Source organism: Morone saxatilis, unplaced genomic scaffold (assembly GCF_004916995.1).
Source record: "Morone saxatilis isolate NCDOM2014 unplaced genomic scaffold, NCSU_SB_2.0 Contig23, whole genome shotgun sequence".
NCBI classification, from domain to species: Eukaryota; Metazoa; Chordata; class Actinopteri; family Moronidae; genus Morone; species Morone saxatilis.
This window is the reverse complement of record NW_023339796.1, coordinates 1,476,471-1,494,514: the sequence shown is the minus strand read 5'-3', so window position 1 is coordinate 1,494,514 and position 18,044 is coordinate 1,476,471. Positions and strand designations below refer to the sequence as shown.

At 39.7% G+C, this 18,044-nt stretch overlaps 1 protein-coding gene across 1 annotated transcript in view; it reads right to left on the bottom strand.

The window, feature by feature from the left end:
- The window catches only part of myo10 (myosin X), an 85,613-nt gene that overhangs the window by 30,455 nt on the left and 37,114 nt on the right, over positions 1–18,044 (bottom strand). The window contains exons 4-18 of the mRNA XM_035670935.1: positions 11,460–11,594; positions 11,236–11,360; positions 10,605–10,618; positions 10,011–10,095; positions 9,563–9,666; positions 8,293–8,422; positions 7,540–7,658; positions 6,926–7,072; positions 6,459–6,559; positions 5,968–6,034; positions 5,528–5,620; positions 4,905–4,973; positions 4,602–4,684; positions 3,846–3,954; positions 2,926–3,006 (exon numbers count right to left, since the gene is read on the bottom strand). Coding sequence (XP_035526828.1) covers positions 2,926–3,006; positions 3,846–3,954; positions 4,602–4,684; positions 4,905–4,973; positions 5,528–5,620; positions 5,968–6,034; positions 6,459–6,559; positions 6,926–7,072; positions 7,540–7,658; positions 8,293–8,422; positions 9,563–9,666; positions 10,011–10,095; positions 10,605–10,618; positions 11,236–11,360; positions 11,460–11,594 — 1,462 coding nt within the window. The remainder of the gene's footprint in view (positions 1–2,925; positions 3,007–3,845; positions 3,955–4,601; positions 4,685–4,904; positions 4,974–5,527; positions 5,621–5,967; positions 6,035–6,458; positions 6,560–6,925; positions 7,073–7,539; positions 7,659–8,292; positions 8,423–9,562; positions 9,667–10,010; positions 10,096–10,604; positions 10,619–11,235; positions 11,361–11,459; positions 11,595–18,044) is intronic.

Below are 18,044 nucleotides of genomic sequence, written 5' to 3'. Positions count from 1 at the left end.
TCTGTCTGTCTGTCTATCTATTTTATGCTTTCCATGTATACTTGAAGATACTTGTGTACAGTACAGACTACTGATATTGATTCAAAATACAAGTACAGTTCATGTACAGTCAGTCAGATAGTCATGTATGACTTTTGACCAGTGCCTGAAATGGGCTGGTGTTTTTAAGTTGTAAAGAAAACCTACAGTCCTGATCAAAAGCTGCTGCTAGTTTTCTCAAAGAACATAATCTGGTGGCATTTTCCACGCTCAGTTCTTACTTTGCTGTCCAGTTCTGTAAAATGCTTTCTCGTGTTTCTAAAAGCTATCACACTAGATAATCTAGATGGATAATCAGTGTCCCCAGAGTCTGTTTTGGACTTGGCAAACCGTTTACCCTGGACCATTTGAAGCACTGAGTTCATACCAGACCTTCAAATATCACATTCAAAGTATGTTTCATTAACAATTTAACAGTGTAAAATAGTCTTTTACTGTGATACTGTGAATGTTCTAAATTAATTGTGCTTTTTTATGTGACCATCTGATGTCCAAAGAACAGGAACCACACCCCCTCCACACACACACACAGTGAAGGACAGAGGGCCCTCTGTGTGTATTAATCAAGAAAACCACAGACGACACAGAAACACAAACCTCCTCAGAGTGACGGTACAGACGCGTTATGTCTGCGTCACAAACCTCTCAGTGTCCACGTTGAACTCCGTCACAGCAGAGAACTGACCCAGGGGGTGGACAAAATAACATGAACACCTGCAATCTAATACCACAGCCCTGCTGCAAGTCTGAGACTCATCAGTTCACAGTCAAAATAAGGACAGTTTCTGTTTATTTCTATCGATTTGGACAAGTTGTTTATAACCACTGTTGTCAAAAGAACTCTGGATACACCTGCCCAAGGGTTATGTCCCCTGAAAATGTTAGATATTAATCTAGTTGATCTTCCTTCATTTGCAGATGACAATCTGTTGTAAATCCTAAAATCATTCAGATCAATTGCTGATAAGATGCTTTAACTCCAATTTGGTTATTTCTTAAGATTCAACATAAAAATAACTGTACTGGAGGAATAAATCAGCTTTACAACATCTTGACGCTGCAGTACGTAACTTTTATAAAATAACTTTCTGTTACATTTGCTGAAATGTTCACTGTTATAAAAGTTGCAGCTTTCAATTTTTATTTTAATAAAAAAAGCTTGGAATTTAGAGGAAATGGACAACGTTTGCTCACAGATTCCGAGGAATTCACCTTTCACCCTGATGGCCTTCATTGGAATAAAAACCAGAGACTCTGTGGTTACAGAAAAACCTCCACAGTCAGCTACTTCAAATATCAATTAGTTTCCACCAGACAACCAATTAGCAGGGACAAATTCTCTGGCAGCAAACCATCACTGATCACCAGGCATGGGAGCCATCAATAACTACTGACATCAGCAATCAATATGAGCAATTCCACATTGACCGTATTCCGACTTAAACTTGACACATCTGACGTTTACAATGATGTTGCTAATGAGGCGCCCAGACACATATCGATAGGATGCTGATGTACGAATAATCCTGCCAACGAGTTTGTCAATACAAGGGTAGCCTGGGGAGTTTGGCCAATTTCAAACCTTGTTTCAAACGACAGGATGTAGGCGAACATATGACGTCACCTACGGAGGATGTTTTGACACCAAGAGAGTGGAGCCTGGTTGGTGCTGAGGGGGTGCGAGGACGCAGCAACCACCACAACTGAGCGTGATAAGACAACTGTCAGTCAGCCAAACACAGTCTGTCTTTATATAGACGGTTTCTCTTTCTGATACTATTACTGTACTGGATGGTACATTTTGAGCAGCTCATTATTTTAAACAAATACATCGCTGGAGTGCCGTAACAAGAGCTAACAGCATCTCGCTTGCATGGCAGCCGAGTCTTTGTTGTTTGTCTTCGGACAAGTAAGTAAAGCTGTTAACGTTGAACCCTGCAAGCGCCTCGACCATCAAACCAGATGTGTAGCTGTTGAATACACAAAGCATGCTGCAATGATAAACACCCAAATATTACTGCCCAGCACTGTGGTAGATAACCATTTTACTTGTTATATGGACAGAAAACTGCACTACTATGTTTTTGGATTTTAGGAAGCCACATAAAGTGGGGAAAAAGATGTTTCTTTTTTCTATTCACTTCAATACAGTTTAAGTACTGATGTAAAAAAAATTGCAGATACCATCTTGTGGTAAATAGAGGAATTGCACCATAAAGCATTTGTGCATTGACTTTATAATTCAGGCGACTTCTTTTTCTGACTTTAGCTAACCCAGACTATATAGTCATATGGTGTTATGTTTTTGTTGCTGTTTTTAACTGATGTTATTTTCTATTGCCTGTAAACTGTGCTGCCATTTTATCCAGGACTCTTGAAAAGAGAATATCCTGGTAATATAATATTGGTATGACAAACAGTAAAACTGAGTTGGGCTTGGTTATATGAGTTTTGTAGCTCAGTACATTTATGTATATATATGATCTGCTATATTTATATCACTTCATATCACTCAGTAAACATAAATTAAACACAATATTTTGGGAATATTGATAATCTTCTCTCAGTGGTGGGAATCACGGTGCAGACGGTGAATCCCACCAGTCTTTCCTGTATACGATTTGTGTACATTATCCTCACATTCTCCACTACTACAGCCTGTTGCTAGGCAACCGGGGGTCAAAGGCCACCGAAAGGGGTAGACTTCTCATTCCTGTCTGCGGCTGGTTGGTGGGGGGAGGACTGTTTGATTACTAAATGACAAACGATTCACACACACACACACTCACTGTGATACTTCAGTGCTCCGACACCCTGACCTGCTAATGTTTGCTAAAGGCACTACGGTGTGTGTGTGTGTGTGTCTTTATGAATATAGGCACTTACCTTGTGTGTATTTGGTTTGATGCATCGGATGAAATATGGGTTAGAAGTGCTGAGTGTGGCCATCAGGGAGTGCAAAGAATCCTGCAATAAAACAAACACTTCTGTTACTACTAGCATTACTATTATTACTGCTATGGCTTTGACTACTACTGCAGCTACTGCTGTATTTTAAGTATTGGTGATTTAATTCCAATCTGTTCCATTAACTCATTTTGTTTAAGTTGACTTTATGTCATTACAAAAATGTAAACCCCAAAATTAAAGGGCTACCATTCTGGTAATCGATTCATTCTACATTTTTTTTTTACAGGTAATATAATAATTTGCTTGAGTAAATTCAATTTAAGTGGTAACAATTGTAAAAAGAAGATGCATTAATTCAGATTCAAGTCTGAAGAAATGCTGCATGAGTGTAACTGAATGAAATTAGTACAATTTACCATTATTAAGTTACCATAACAATAAATATCTGGGTTACTTCTACTCAAATCAATATCTTTTTCATGCTTAAATTGTTGGAGGTAATAAATGTAAACAGTTTAAGGTTTCCTCAAACAATTTGAGTTGAAATAACTCATCCATCCTACCACAACTGCTACTACGACTATCACTACTAGATTTTGCTCAGTAATGCAACTAATACAACTTTAATAACTATTAATCTTAAGACTGATACTTCTACTTTTGCTAAAAGTATTGCTATAATAGTTACTGCTCCTACCACTGGTGTTAATGCCTCTGTCGCTACTACAGTAGCACTGCAGCTAATGCTTCTATAACTACTACTAGTGACAGAAGTAACTAACCAATAATGTGTATTTCAGTGTGATTTTAATAAAGATCAGATCTCTGTTGTGTTTGTGCAGTCAGTCGACAGTGTTTGAGGAACACAGTGAACACGCAGTTTATTTGTGACTTACCTTAAACTGGGAGCTGACGGTGGGCCGTCTGTGCTTGGAGCTGCTCTTCAGAGTGTCCTGTTTGTTTCGGCTCAATACATGTTCAAACAGATCGTAGACAAAGTCCAACCTGACAAAACAAAGGGAAATAGACTCTAAACATTCAATTAAATGAAGCGGAGAACAAACGTGGATGCAGCAGAGCACAGCATACTCTAACAGTGACTGCAGTTAAAACAGTTATTATCTAAGTCAACTGATGTTTCAACCAATATAATATTAAAGTCTTTACAGCAATCGTATTAAAGTTATTACAGTACGTTAGTGAAAAAACATGTTTGTGTGCAAATATAGCTGAGATATAGCACATTTTTAACAGATTTTACCGGGCGAGGCTGCAGAACTGTGCACAGAAGAGAATGACAAACTCAAATTGTAATGCACTAGTTCATCTAAACTGGTGCTGTTTAAATTGAGCTCAGCTGGCATTTAAGGGAAGTTATCTTATGAGTTGAACAAAGGTTTTCAGTTTGAATTCTCAGTCTGACTCAATCTGAAGACACAGACCAACACGGGGAGTAGAAAGCAACACGTACACATGCTTGGTCTCTTCTGTGGTGTAGGGAATCAGATCCCTCCAAAAAATCCATCTCCAGAGTCACAAGACTCCCCAAATACAATACATACCATAACATACAATACACACAATATCTACACTGTGCACACACAAGCAAGGCATTTAATCCAAAACTCCTGCAAACAACTGCTTCAACCCACCTGCTCTCCCTCAGCAGGTTGAGGATGTCATCTCTGAAAGTGTCCCTGTTCTTCTCCAACATGCCCCTCACATCGTACACCACCTGCAACAGGCCACAAGGGGGCGTCAGCAAGCAAGGAAAGGAGCAGCAGCTGGATGTGAGCTGTCCTTTGTGGCTATTCGGCTTAAATGGATCAGTTTAAAGTAGTCTTTATAAAATTTGGTAACAAACAAAGACCAGAAGGAGAAGAGGAAGTATGTGTGATGTTTTAAACAATATATTCTCACACACAGCTACTAAAAGAAGAGCGCAGATATCTTACCTCTCCTGCATAGTGCTTGACTCCAAAGTAGTGCACAGCAACACGTGGTTTCACATAGAACGAGTTTTTCTGCAGCAAGAGAGAGGAAACATTTTAATTGCTCCTCTGTAACATCACTAACAAAACCACAGTCACAGAGAGAGAGGAAGACTTCAGCATCAACTCGTATCTGTTCCTAACACTGCTGTAATATCAAAAATGAGGCTTTGCCAACAAAAAAAGGAAGAATGGATTCCTGGAGTTGCCCTTTCACTCTGCCTGTGTCTGGTTTGATTTATTAATGGTGTTTTATTTGATCATGATCCATTTTAACGAGGAGCTTCACTAAGAGCACAGACAGGAGAATATTTAGAGCTCATATTTATTCAAACTAAAGTCGTCTTTGGGTCACATCGTTGTTTAAATCAAGTCAAGCTGTTTGCTCCAGACTGTAAAGGGCTGCTGGCCAGCAACATCTCGGAGTGTGTCAGGCTAAAATGAATTCACAAAAATTTTAAATAATAAATAAACCAAATTAAACAAATTAATTTAACATTCGACTCGACAGCATCTACAGGTGAGACGCTCTCGAGTCGAATGTTAAAAATGTGTTTAAAAGGTGCTGAAAGGTGAAAAGGTCTTACTGAGTGCTGGCTGTGGAGCTTCTCCAGTAAGGTGTCGTCTGTGGCTTTGGGGAAGTGACTCTCCTCATTCATCAGTGCCAGGAGACCCAGTTTCTATGGAAACACGACGAGATCATCATCATCATCATCTCAGTTGTTCTTATCCTCACCACTGCCATCATCACACCTGTTTTTGCTCGTTTTATTCTTGGCTTAAAGCTCCAGTGTGTAACATTTAGGAGGCAGAAATGGAATATAATATCCATAGGTACGTTTTCATCAACCTGAATATAGGAATCATTATGTTTTTGTAACCTTAGAATGAGACGTTTTTATCTACAGGGGAAGTGAGTCCTCCTTCTACAAAGGCCGCCATATTGAACCGGCAGGTTTCTCCTACACGCTGTATTAAAGCTGCAATCTGCCACTTCACCACTAAATGCCAACTCTTCTCAACGTACCTTCTCGATCAGATCCAGACACTCTCCGTTGTCCATCCAGTTAATGTCAACCCAAACCAGGCCTTCCCTGCAGGGAGCAACAACGACAGAGCTCAGAGACAATTTACAACAGCATTCATGTAGAAATGGACAGCATTTAAACCTACCCTTCCCTGAAATTACCCAAAAGCAGACTGTTAGCCTAGCGTCTTTTATGTTTGAGCTATTCCAATTACTTTTTGGGTAACGTTAGTGCCTTTAAAGAATAAAATGAAAGCACAAGGCTACAACTTAAATGTTACACAGTTCGCCTGCACAGCCTAAAACTTTTACCTACATCAAAATAAAAATTACAGTTGTTTACCACCTTTGTAGGCAAGATTAGCTAATAGCTAACATATACGTTAAGTTAGAATTGTTATAGGTTAATAATTTTGGATAAAGCAATAAGCTCCATTCAGAAATTCAGAGTAACACGATGAAAAACAAAAGGATAAACAACCTCCACCTACTTGTTGTATTCAAGTTGCTCCAGGGAGAAAATGTGCTTGTTAAAATATTCCTGAAGCTTCTCATTTGCATAGTTGATGTTGAACTGCTCAAAGCGGTTGACCTGTGGGGAACAAAATGAAGCAGACATTAGCTCCAGAAAACACAGACGGAGAGCTAATGAGCTGAAAAACAAAGAATCCCAGAGGTGTGTTTACTGATTTAGTGATTAACAATTAAAATATGATTAAAGTACACGAGAAAGGGGAAATAAAAAAGGTCATATAGTTGAGTTTAATTGAGCGTGCTTGCGTGAGAGGTTGGAATTTAATTTAATTCAGTTAAATGTAATAAACCTTATTTATCCCAGAGAGAATATTACATTCTGACTTCATATCAGTTTTTATTTTCTCAGTTTTAATTATGAGAATTTTTGGTTTTAGTTTATATTTTCTCAGGTTAATGACGCTAAAGTTTTCCTCAAACCCACCTCAAAGTTCTCAAATCCAAAGATGTCCAGGATGCTGATGGACTTGAAGTCTTCTTTGCCCCTGATGCGGTTGTTGAGCTTGCAGGTGATCCAGTTAAAACACTGAGAATAAAGTGCCATGGCCATGGAGTCTCGGGAGTCCACCGCCTGCAAGGGAGCAAGGGAAAAAACAACAACACTGTGTCTTAAGATCACTAGTTTAAAGACTTAACAATAAATCAAAGTATCTGCTTTTGTTTTAGTTTATCACCAGTGTAACTATTCCTTTAAGCTGTATCACTCATGGTCAGTTTTTATTCATTAATGAATTGAAGTTGTATTAAAGGACCAGTGTGTAGATTTGATGCCATCTAGTGGTAAAGTTGCAGATTGCAACCAACTCAAAACCGCTCACCTTCCAAGCATATGGGAGAAACTATGGACCCTGTGAAACTTGTGAAAATGGTAAAGGCTTAATCTAGAGCTAATGTTTGGGCGTTCTGGATTACTGTAGAAACATGGTGTTTTGTATAACCAGGATACAGCCTGTATGTCTGTGTTTGCCTGAAAATAAAGGCAGTGTTCGCTGAGTGTGGAGGTCAGTTTGTAGGTTTCCAGACGTGGAGTTTACTGACCTGCTCCACAGTGAGCGGCGTGCAGATCTCCTCGCCCCTGAGGATCATGGACCGGTGGGTCAAAACCTCAGCCAGCTGATCTGAGTTCAGCCCCAGGAGGTCGGATGTCCGGCTGAGAGCTGCTGATGTGAATAAACACACAAACCTCATCATCAGAGATTTCAGAGACTAAAATCTTCATTTTAATGCTCAGCATACGTAAGTAATATCCTGCTCTCAGTTCGAATCTAATTTATTTATTCAATTACGCAGGAATGTTCTGATCATATATGTTTGGGTTTTTTTAGCGTCCTCCTCAGTCCAGTAAATCCTCAGGAGGCAAACATGTGCCCATGACACCACTGATCGCCTTTTCAATAATCAATACCTGCTGTCACCACCTATTCAAGCGTGATCTCTGACTCTTGAATATTAATCACATTTGCATTTGTTCAGTCTGGCGTTAAAGTTAACCTGGGGGGGGGGGCAAATGTTTACACAAAGGTCAAAGCTGTCACAGAGAGAATGTCAGTGAAGGCTAACGTGTTAGTGTTAGCCTTTAAAGGAACTATAGACTGTGTGGATGATGGAAATTTGTCATTGTCTTTCAAAGCAACACATTTTGAGCATGATTGTCAGTTTTTTAAAGAATAATTTCAAATTAAAAGTTAAAATAGAGGATAATAAACCTGAAACTACAATAAATGCTGTTGATTGAAGATTGAAAGTGAGAGTAAAAAGAAAAGTTTTGAAAGCGAGGACAAATTCTCTGACCTGATTTGGAGGAGACTTGTGCTCCTCCGGCCGTCATAAACTCGATGTTCCCTGCGTGGAGGATCCCGGCCAGGAGGCGCAGGATCTCCCCGATGTTCTCCTCTGTGAACTGCATCGTCCGCATGGAATTCTGGGAACCACAAGAAGAAGCTGATTAAGCCGCAGATTCGTCCTCTGGCAGACTCGCCTTGAATTCTTCACCCGCTGATTTTGTTTCTTTTGGGTCTCAGACTGAAAAAATCTGCGTCCAGCAGCTGATCAGTCTTTGGGGGGATTTCGGAGGTTTGGACTGACATGAAGTGACGTGCCTGTTAGTTTGGTGTTTGGCAGCAACGGTTTCACTTTTTAGTCTCACCAGGATCAAATATTCAAACGGTTTCTTACTCTGATTTATGGCTATGAATACATTAATAAATATGTGCCCAACCTGGGGGTCGGGAACCCCCACTAAGGGTTGCCAAAGCTTCCCAGGGGGTTGTGAGGCCCTCTCCATTTTAAGGGGTGTAAGAAAACATATCTCAGCATTTTATTCATTTCTGTGAAGAAGTTTAGGTTATTATTTAAGATATAAACTTTAAAGACCTGAACACAAATTATATTCAGAGAGTCTCTGATACGCAGTTAATATGAGAGAATGTATGGAACAACATTGTAAACTTGACAAAATCAATGCCTGTATAGATAGATAGATATACTTATTTATACTTTCAGCATTAAAGGTCCAGTCTGCAGGATTCAGTGGCATCTAGCTTTGTAGTTGCAGATCACAACAGAGCACTTGTTTCACCCTCCATTTCAAAGTGCGAAGGAGAAACTACAGTGACCAAGAGAACAACCCTTTCTCCAGCCAGTGTTTGGTTTGTCCGTTCTGGGCTACTGTAGAAACTACTGTAAAAAGTTGAGAAAACTCCTAAACTGTCTTTTTTTCACTTTAATGAGATTTCTGAACAATTTTTAAAATACAGATTATTTGTTTTTAAGATTTAAGTTCTTCTAAAGAACAAAAATAAATTATCATTAATTATGATTAGTTTAATTCAAAACTTAAGAGTTTAATTTTGACTTAAAACTCAAATATTTAAAGTTTTCTCAACTCTCAATCTCTCATTCTCAGGTAACAAAAACACAACGATTCTTGTATTCAGGTGATTATACACTAATGAGAACAATATAATATTCCATTTCCCTAGTGGATCCTCCTCAATGTTACACACTGGACCTTTGAATGAGTGATTTTATGAATGATATGAATGTACAGGTCAATGCGTACCAGAACATCCTGAAAAGTGCCGTTGTCGTTGATTGTCTTGTCAGGGTGGCAGCTAGACTGTCTCAGGTAATGGTAGCTGTCAGCGTGGGTCAACCCGAACGCCTCTGCAACAACACAAACACACACACATATTCAATCATTCATCAGATTCAGATTCAGATTAAAAATAAATTTAATTAATCCTTATCAGGAATATTTCTTCAACTTACAAAAATAAATTAATGTCACTTAAAATTTCTGGTAAAAGCTGCTTAACCAAGAATCTTTTTAACTTACAAAATTGAGTTTGGGTAACTTAAAACTTTCGATGTAATCTTTTAAATTAACTTATTGTGGTTTTACAGTGTATGTTTTGCATTTAACATGTTGTAGGTTTGGTTTGACTAATGTGGAAAAGAACACAAGAAGTTTCTTCATTGTGCATTAAGTTGAGTTGAGTGTGACGGACCTTTCTGCTGGGTGTTGGTTCCTGCTAACAGGGCGTAGAAAATGTGGTAGTTCCTCTCCCCCGGGTTCTGTCGGACCACTCGGTTCTGTAGGGAAAGACAAACACTGCTGTTAACAACTCATATCAAAATCAACACACACAGTCTTAAGGTGGCACGCCAAACAAAATATATCTTTTGAGCCTCTAATCCTCAAATATTTGTAGTTTCATCCTTCAGAGAATAGACGCTGTGATCATTCCACGTCTTCCGTATTGCATTACTTCTGCATTACCTCCCTTCAAACTCCAGAAGTACTGATGAGTGTTAGGATCACACATATTGGCAGATTAGAAGAGTAGGCTGTTATGCTGAGGTTTTAATACTCTGTTTCTACATTATGAATCACAGTTCACACTGCTCTTGGTGAACACTGTAATAGAATATACGTTCATTTAACCCCAAAATATTGATGAAAAAATCTTTCAGTGACACAAACTAGATTCTTGATTGAGCCACTTTTACAAGTAATGTTAAGTGGCACTAACTTAGTAAAAGCATGACTTTAAAGGCGCTCAAACTGTAAGTGCGGATGTGGTAGGAGGAAGGACACTCACCTTCTCTAAGAGGTCTGTGGTCAGAAAAGCGTCAGTCAAGGCAAAACAACAGTTGGAGACTTTAGGATCCTGCAGTGGTTCTGTGATGCTTTACAGACAACTCAAACAAAGCAAATGTAGCCACGCTAATTTTCCAGCTAGTTAAACTGGACCCAGGGGTGCCGGACTGGGGGGGACAAAGGGGACTGAGTATACAAAGATACTAAAAATGAGTAGCCATGGATTCCAAGGTGAACATTAGGGTTATTGTATGTACTAACTTCCACTTGCAAACAACAGATTGGAAATGGATTGGGCTTTTTATGACTGATACCATCAAAAAATGCTAAAAACAAAAAATGTCGTGCAGTAAAATTTTGTTTTTGTACTGTTAGAGTTTATTTACTAATGATAATAAATAAGCAGCAAAATAATACAGTCATTATTCGTCCATCACGGCCTGTGATCCTCATAAAGGATTCACAATTCTCATAGAAAATGAATGGAAGGCAGCAGCTCGGCACGTCTTTACCCTTAAAAGCAGCTCTGCCAACTTCAAGTACTTCCTTCCTGTATATTAAGCCTGGGGTATGAAATACACAGAGGAAACGAAGTGGCGTCCACTAAACACTGAGTGGGTTTTAAAGGATACAGTCAACGATTCTGCCTCCCTGGATGTTGCCCTTCTGGCTGAAATGCAGCTGGACAAACTTCCCAAAGCGGCTGGAGTTGTTGTTGTAGACGGTCTTGGCGTTTCCAAAGGCCTCCATGATGGGACTGTGGAGTGAGGAAGATGCAGGGTCATCAGACAAACAGGGGTTCTCTGCCAATTAAACTGTTACCATCTAAAGTATGAAGTGAACCATGAATGATTACCTGCTCTCCAGCAGCGCCTCCTCCACGTGTGACGTCCTGTCTCTGGACGATACGTCCAGGGAGTGCTGGCTCATGCACGACAGGAACTTCAGGATCAGCTTGGTGCTTTCTGTTTTCCCAGCGCCGCTCTCTCCGCTGAGGGGAAACAAAACACACAATTCGGTGAGACTAATAGTCTTCTAAAGTGCCAGTGAGCAAGGCACTGGCCTCCTTATATCTCCAGGCGCAAATCTCCCCCCAGCAGTAATGACGAATTAGAAAGATTAATAATTATTATTATTACAGATGTATTAATGTTTTCTGTAATAGTAGCACATGTTGTAGCAGTAGCCATAAGAGCAGTAATACTATTGGTAGTAATAACAGCAATAATAGAAAAGTACCAGTGGCAGTTCTTGTAGTAGCAGTACTAGCAGCGGTATTATAACACAGTTATTAAGTGTTTCAAATGTTTTAGGATATAAACTGATGCAATAAATAAAGTTATAAATGTTCAAGAGTATAACTTCAAAAATCATTTTTCATCTTTTAGAATTCATTCATGTTCGAGCTCTGGTTTGCACGCAGTCTTTGTCAAGCAGCTTTTTAGACGTTTGATTGGAGCAGAGAAAATGTGACACATGTCTGACATCAGTTTAAAAACTGTGTGTGGGTCTTAATTGAAGGTGGGGCTGTGTGTCTGCCTGCAGGTTGTAAACTCACTGACAACAAACTGGGCCACACATCTAGCTGCAGTAATCATAGGAAATGTTCAGGGTAAATGTTCCCAAACTCCATCACTAGATGGCGGACCTGTTAAGCAGCACTGAGCCGACTGGCTCCTGCCTGTGAATGACATCCAGCATGCAGCAGCACACAAACAGGCCTGAGGATCACACATTGATCACTATGAGGGGAAAACCTTGGTCTGATTGTCCAGCAGTGAGGATGGGAACAGTGTACAGACGTGTTGCAGAGAACAGGAGGAACAATAGATTATGGAGGCAAAGAAAAGAGTGTTTTCTCCAGAACAACCTTGTGTTTGTGAGCTTTGTCAAGCACCTGAAGGTACGGAAGCCCTAAGAGGGAAGAAAGAGGATTACTGGTGATCCATTTTCAAGTCTGATCTAAAAAAACATATTTATGCTCTTCTGTATTTATGACTAAGGTGGAAAAAAAGTTTTGTCAGGAAATGTTTTCTTTATTCGGTGAGTATTACAACAAACACAAAACTTTTAGGATGAAAAAAATAAAAATAAAGGAACTTAGAAAGATTATCTTTGAAAAACCTTCCTGCAGGTCTTAAGTCATAAACAGATAACAGTGTGAGGCTCGAGGGAACCCCTCACACATACTGACATTAAACATGAACCCGGCAACCCGCAGTCACACAGCGTGATGTTCAGGCTGGTTGCGTTAATTATTAACCTGTAAACCCATTACACCGACACCGAGAGCAGCTCAACAGCAGCAGATTAGTCCCCAAAAGACAAATTAATCAACACTAACAGGACTCCACCAACGACCTTTAGGGGACGTGCTGGTGGCCATAAACAACAACAACTGCTGACTTTGTTTGCATGAACAGACAGTGACAGACATGACAGTTTTATTCCGCTTATTACAAATGATATCGTTTACATTACTTTTATTTGAGTGCAGCCTCTTTAAAATAAATCCACATGTTCAACTACATTAATGTAACTCATGGAAACAGACCAGACTTGGCTTCTTTATTGTCAGGAACTGAATACATGTTAGGTGTGATTCATTTTAGGAACTAAACTCTTCATTTGGATAATGGCTGGGTGGCTCCCCGAAGGGCAATCACAGTGAGGTTTTATTCACAGATGAAGTACTATGAAGGGGAAAAAAGAAAGTGAAAGCTTCCAGTGTGCTTGCTGTAAAGAGGCATCAAAGTAGAACAAAGAGAGGCAGCGAGCAGACAGGGGAAGGGGAGGAAGCTGACTGTTTGATTGACAGGTGACGCCTGAGAGGCACACAGCGAAAACATCATAAATGCTATACAAAAAGAACGGGAGGAACAATTTTTACAAAACAGAACCTCACAGATGATGTTGACTTTAGATGATATTAACATACACGAGCTAACAGAGACCAGACCTCTGCAGACCAGAGAAAACTGACTGAGGACTGAGAAATCCTGAAGGTTTAAATTGATTTATGCACTGAAAGTTGGACCAACCCAATCTAAATATAAACTATTTTTCATTGTTTCAAGTCTTTTTTTTTTTTGTTGCAAAAATGTCAAATATTTGCTGCTTTCAGCTTCTCAAATGTGAAGATTTGCTGCTTTTCTTTGTCTTCTGTGATACTAAACAGAATATTTGGGGGTTTAAGACTGTTGGTTGGACAAAACAAGCAATGTGAACACATCAACTCAGTCTCTGAGAAATTGTGAGGGACATTTTATAGACTTAACATGATATATTAATCAATTAGTCTTTGCTAGGCTCATTATTAAAGAATCTAAAAATCACATTATGAAGGAAAGAAAGCTTCCCCTCATTGGGTGAATCCGACACAGGTAAAGGTTAATGTAGAGCACAGCTGTCTTTCATCAACAACCCCATAATAAAAGTACAGATTATTGATAGACAAGAGCACCGCATATGGACGGACTACATTGCAACATAAGCTCCTGCTGGGACGTTGTGGTGGTTTAAGAGGCCTAAGGTACATACCACACAGTCCCAACACTGTGGAAGACATCCACAGTCTTTCCCTTATCTCTCCTGTCTCTAACCACGGGAAACTAATCTAATAACGAAGAAATGTTCTTTGTTTTCTTTGCAGTTGAGTGAGAGATTTTAACCTTTTATGTCCTACAGGAAGCTGGAGATCATTAGATGCAAACACAAAAATACTTTCTATAGGGCAGCAGGTAAAATCTAACAGGGGCAGGTTAGATTCTATCATAATGGAGATTTTTAAAGAGTTTTTAAGCCTTAATTATCAAAACAGGCTAAATGAACCCTCTGGAGGCCGTCTATTCATCAGTGAGTATATTTTATTTATAAAGACATAGCTTTATTTATACACCATGTAGAGAGAAGATGAGAAAACCAGTAAAATTACTGTAAATTATTAATGTTGTACTTGAATGTCATGCCTCAGCCGTGTAGCGTGATCACTCGTATCTCTTGAGTCAGTGGCACATTCCTGACGGACAGAAAACAGGACCGGGGATAATGTAAACTCTCAGGGTGTCTGGCTATGGCTCAAGATGTGACCACGCTGCACATATGGACAGATGTTATGACAGGACGGGCTGTGGTTTAGCTCCTCCACATGGAAACATGAAGTCAAAGATGGTTCAGGTCATTAGCTTTCCTGAAAGCTGCAGTTCGTAGCAATTTTAAACATCAACATGTCATTGCCATTTTAATTTTGACACCTTGGAATAATTAGCATCAACAACCAAGAACATGGAGGAAGTTACTGGTAGCTTTGGTCTTACACCAGTGGAACGGTTCGTACTATTGTTTCTTCAGATTGAGAACACATTTCTGCTGTTTCATCCCTCAGTGAATGAGATAAATATCTTCAACAAAAAGTCCAAAAGCTTAAGCTCCATTTGTCCTGGGAGAACCAGGTCTTTGTAAGAAAGCCTTTCAGCTTTTTTAAAAACGTTTGTCTGCCCCCTAGTGGTCACAACTTGATTGCTGCTGCTTTAAAGTTTGCAAAACAAACAAAATAAAGCTTGGATTCTTTTTATTATTATTTTATTTTATGTCAGTCAGTTGTAACTAGCAAACTAATGATTATTGCAGATTGATGTTTTGTTACACATTAGCTAACTTAAGAAGTAACTGGTATATCGCTTTTATCTTATAACCATCTTCAAAATGTTATTATAGACGAGCCTAGCAAATAGCATGTCTAAGTACAGTTTGCTCAATTGTTATCGGAGCACAGAGCAAAAAGGGGTGGGACTTAGAAAGGAGATAGCAAGGAAAGACTTATATCGAGTTATATTGAGTTCTTAGGCTCCAGCATTTGGGGGTCTTCATTAGAAACAGTAAATTTAAAGACAAATACAGATCGGCTCTTTCCAACTGCGGGTCAAACTTTCTTAAAGGGATTGGATCTCACTTTAAAGGGCTTCGTGTGTGTAACTCATTTAAATAGCTTAGACTATAGCGACAGCCAAATCTGAAAGGGCCTGCTAAATGTAACTCATTTAAAAGACCTCTGGCTGCATGCCAACTGATCCAAACTGGGACACACACATACAACCAAACAGCGCCCTGCCTTTGTACTAATCCCTGGCTCTCCACATGCTGTTGCCACCCAAGGTAAAACCCCCCACAGGCAGGAAGGAGGGAGTCTTCAGCGGAGCGACTGAGCGTGTTGGACAAACTGCCCTCACAGCTCTGGACCTCACCCAGGCCTTTTGTACCGAGGAGCAGAGCTGTAGACTGTGTTAAAGAGTGAAATACTTTCTACAGGGAGGAGAAACTGAGACGAAAAGTGAAACGCAGTGAAAGAGAAAAAACTATTTGTCTGTACACGTTATTTAATCTGAGTCTTCTTAAGAACCGAGGACTTTTTCACAGGAAATAGTGAAATGATCTCACCAAAATACCTGCTTGTTTAAAGAAAATTTAAAGAAGATTAAGATTAAATTACACATTAAGATGAACTGGAATGCACAAAGTCAGGCCAGGCTACTCTGAAGCAGTTTTGTGCATCATTGTTGATGAAGGACCTTTTGATTTAAACCCGTCTGTGTATGGTCTCGTTGAGACTTTTTATACATATTATATCTTCTACTATATATGTACATTTTGTTGTATGGGGACCCCAGGAAGAGTAGCTGCTACCTTGTTGGCAAGTAATGGGGTTCCAAGGATAAATAATAAAGTAAGAACCACCACTGGCTATCTGCCCCACAACGGTTTCAACTCGAGGTCCTTTCACTCACAAAGCCCTCCATAACAGGACCCCTTCCTACCTCACCAACTTTTTCCACTTCATCTGACAGCAACCTCCTGTCCAAACCTTCCAGGACCAAGTACCGAACCTGGGGGAATCAGGGCCTTCACCACTGGCCTCCTTCCTCTGGAAGCCCCCAAACACATGCATGACGGCACTAATCTTGTTATGTTCAAGAAGTTACTTAAGATAGGTCATCAAATAACGACACTTCCGGTTGCCAAAGCATAAACGCCACCTGTTGTGTTGTGTTGCTCGCTCCAGGCTAGTTTGTTTGTATCCCATTAACCATAACCTAAAGCATCGGTATTTCACAACCTGGGAATTAGACTCAACAATCATATCTTTCTTCAGAATGGCTGACCCCACCTTTATGGTTTCATTTGATGGCCTCTGCTACCTTGTGCCTGAAGTCTTTTGTTCTGTAGGATCTTTTATTTAGCTTGTCATGTAAAGCGTCTTTGTGTATCTTGAAAAGCGCTCTAAAAATAAAAAGTATTATTATCATTATGTTCATTATCATCGCAGGTTGACATGTGGGAACTTGTCAGGATACTCCACTGTCCAATTTCCTTGTGTCAATATCAGCTCAATTCAGCGCATGAAAGTACCAATTTGATCACATTTGCTGCCCAGATCGGCACATCACAACTACAGAAGCTCTACTACACTTTATGATGCATCTATTATGTACTACCAGTGTCACGCCATGTGCTGCACTTGATAATATTTTATTTTTTTGTTGTGTGTCGAGCCTCGTGGAGTTGCTACTGTGGCTTCAGGCATTTAGTCTTGTTAAAGAAAGACTTTCATACTGTTACCTAAAAACAAAAACTCTGACGTGTTTGTTCAGTCCAACAAACCACAAGAATCCAATGTGACCTGTACCTCATGAAAACACCAAAATATTTGGCCTTAAGGCACAAAGACTCGTCCTCACTTAGGCCTACTCATGATTCATAATGCCTGTAATGCAGAACAGAAACACCGATGTTGGTCACTAATAAAGAAAAGTTCATGCTTAAATAACTGCTTGTCTCATGTTACACCTTAAACTAACATGGGTATGTTTTCGACATTCCTTCCTTTGGTCACAGTTGAGTCAAATTATTAATCAGACTCGCAGTTCAGATGACACAGATAAATCCTGCTAAATCCTAAGAAAGAAACTCTCAGGTATGTTTTTGCAGGGCTTTGCTGCAGGGCTTTTGTGACCCCAGATGCCTGAGTAATTAACAAGGCTGGAGAGTCTTGAGTTTGACCTCACACCCATCTCTGGGGTCAGGAGGTCAGGGACAAACTGCTTGGTCGAAGGCTGTTGGCTGCGCTAGGATAACACCCTCAGAGCTCTTTAATCTAATCAAATCTGGGCTGTTTTGGACACAACGGCAGCCAGTCAAAACAACATCAACCCTAAAGTCTTAATTTTTGTAAAGGAAAAGGTCTGAGATAATCCTGGTGTTTTATAACAGCATCTAAAAACAAGTCAGTATGATACCTTTTAATTATTAATTTTAAAGTAGGGCCCTCTGATTTACGTGGACTCTAGCGGACCCTTGTGGACATTGAAAGTATAATTCCGACATCAGGAATAAACCATGAAAAAGGCAAGAAAGATGCAAACTATATTTGAAAGCAGAGCTATCA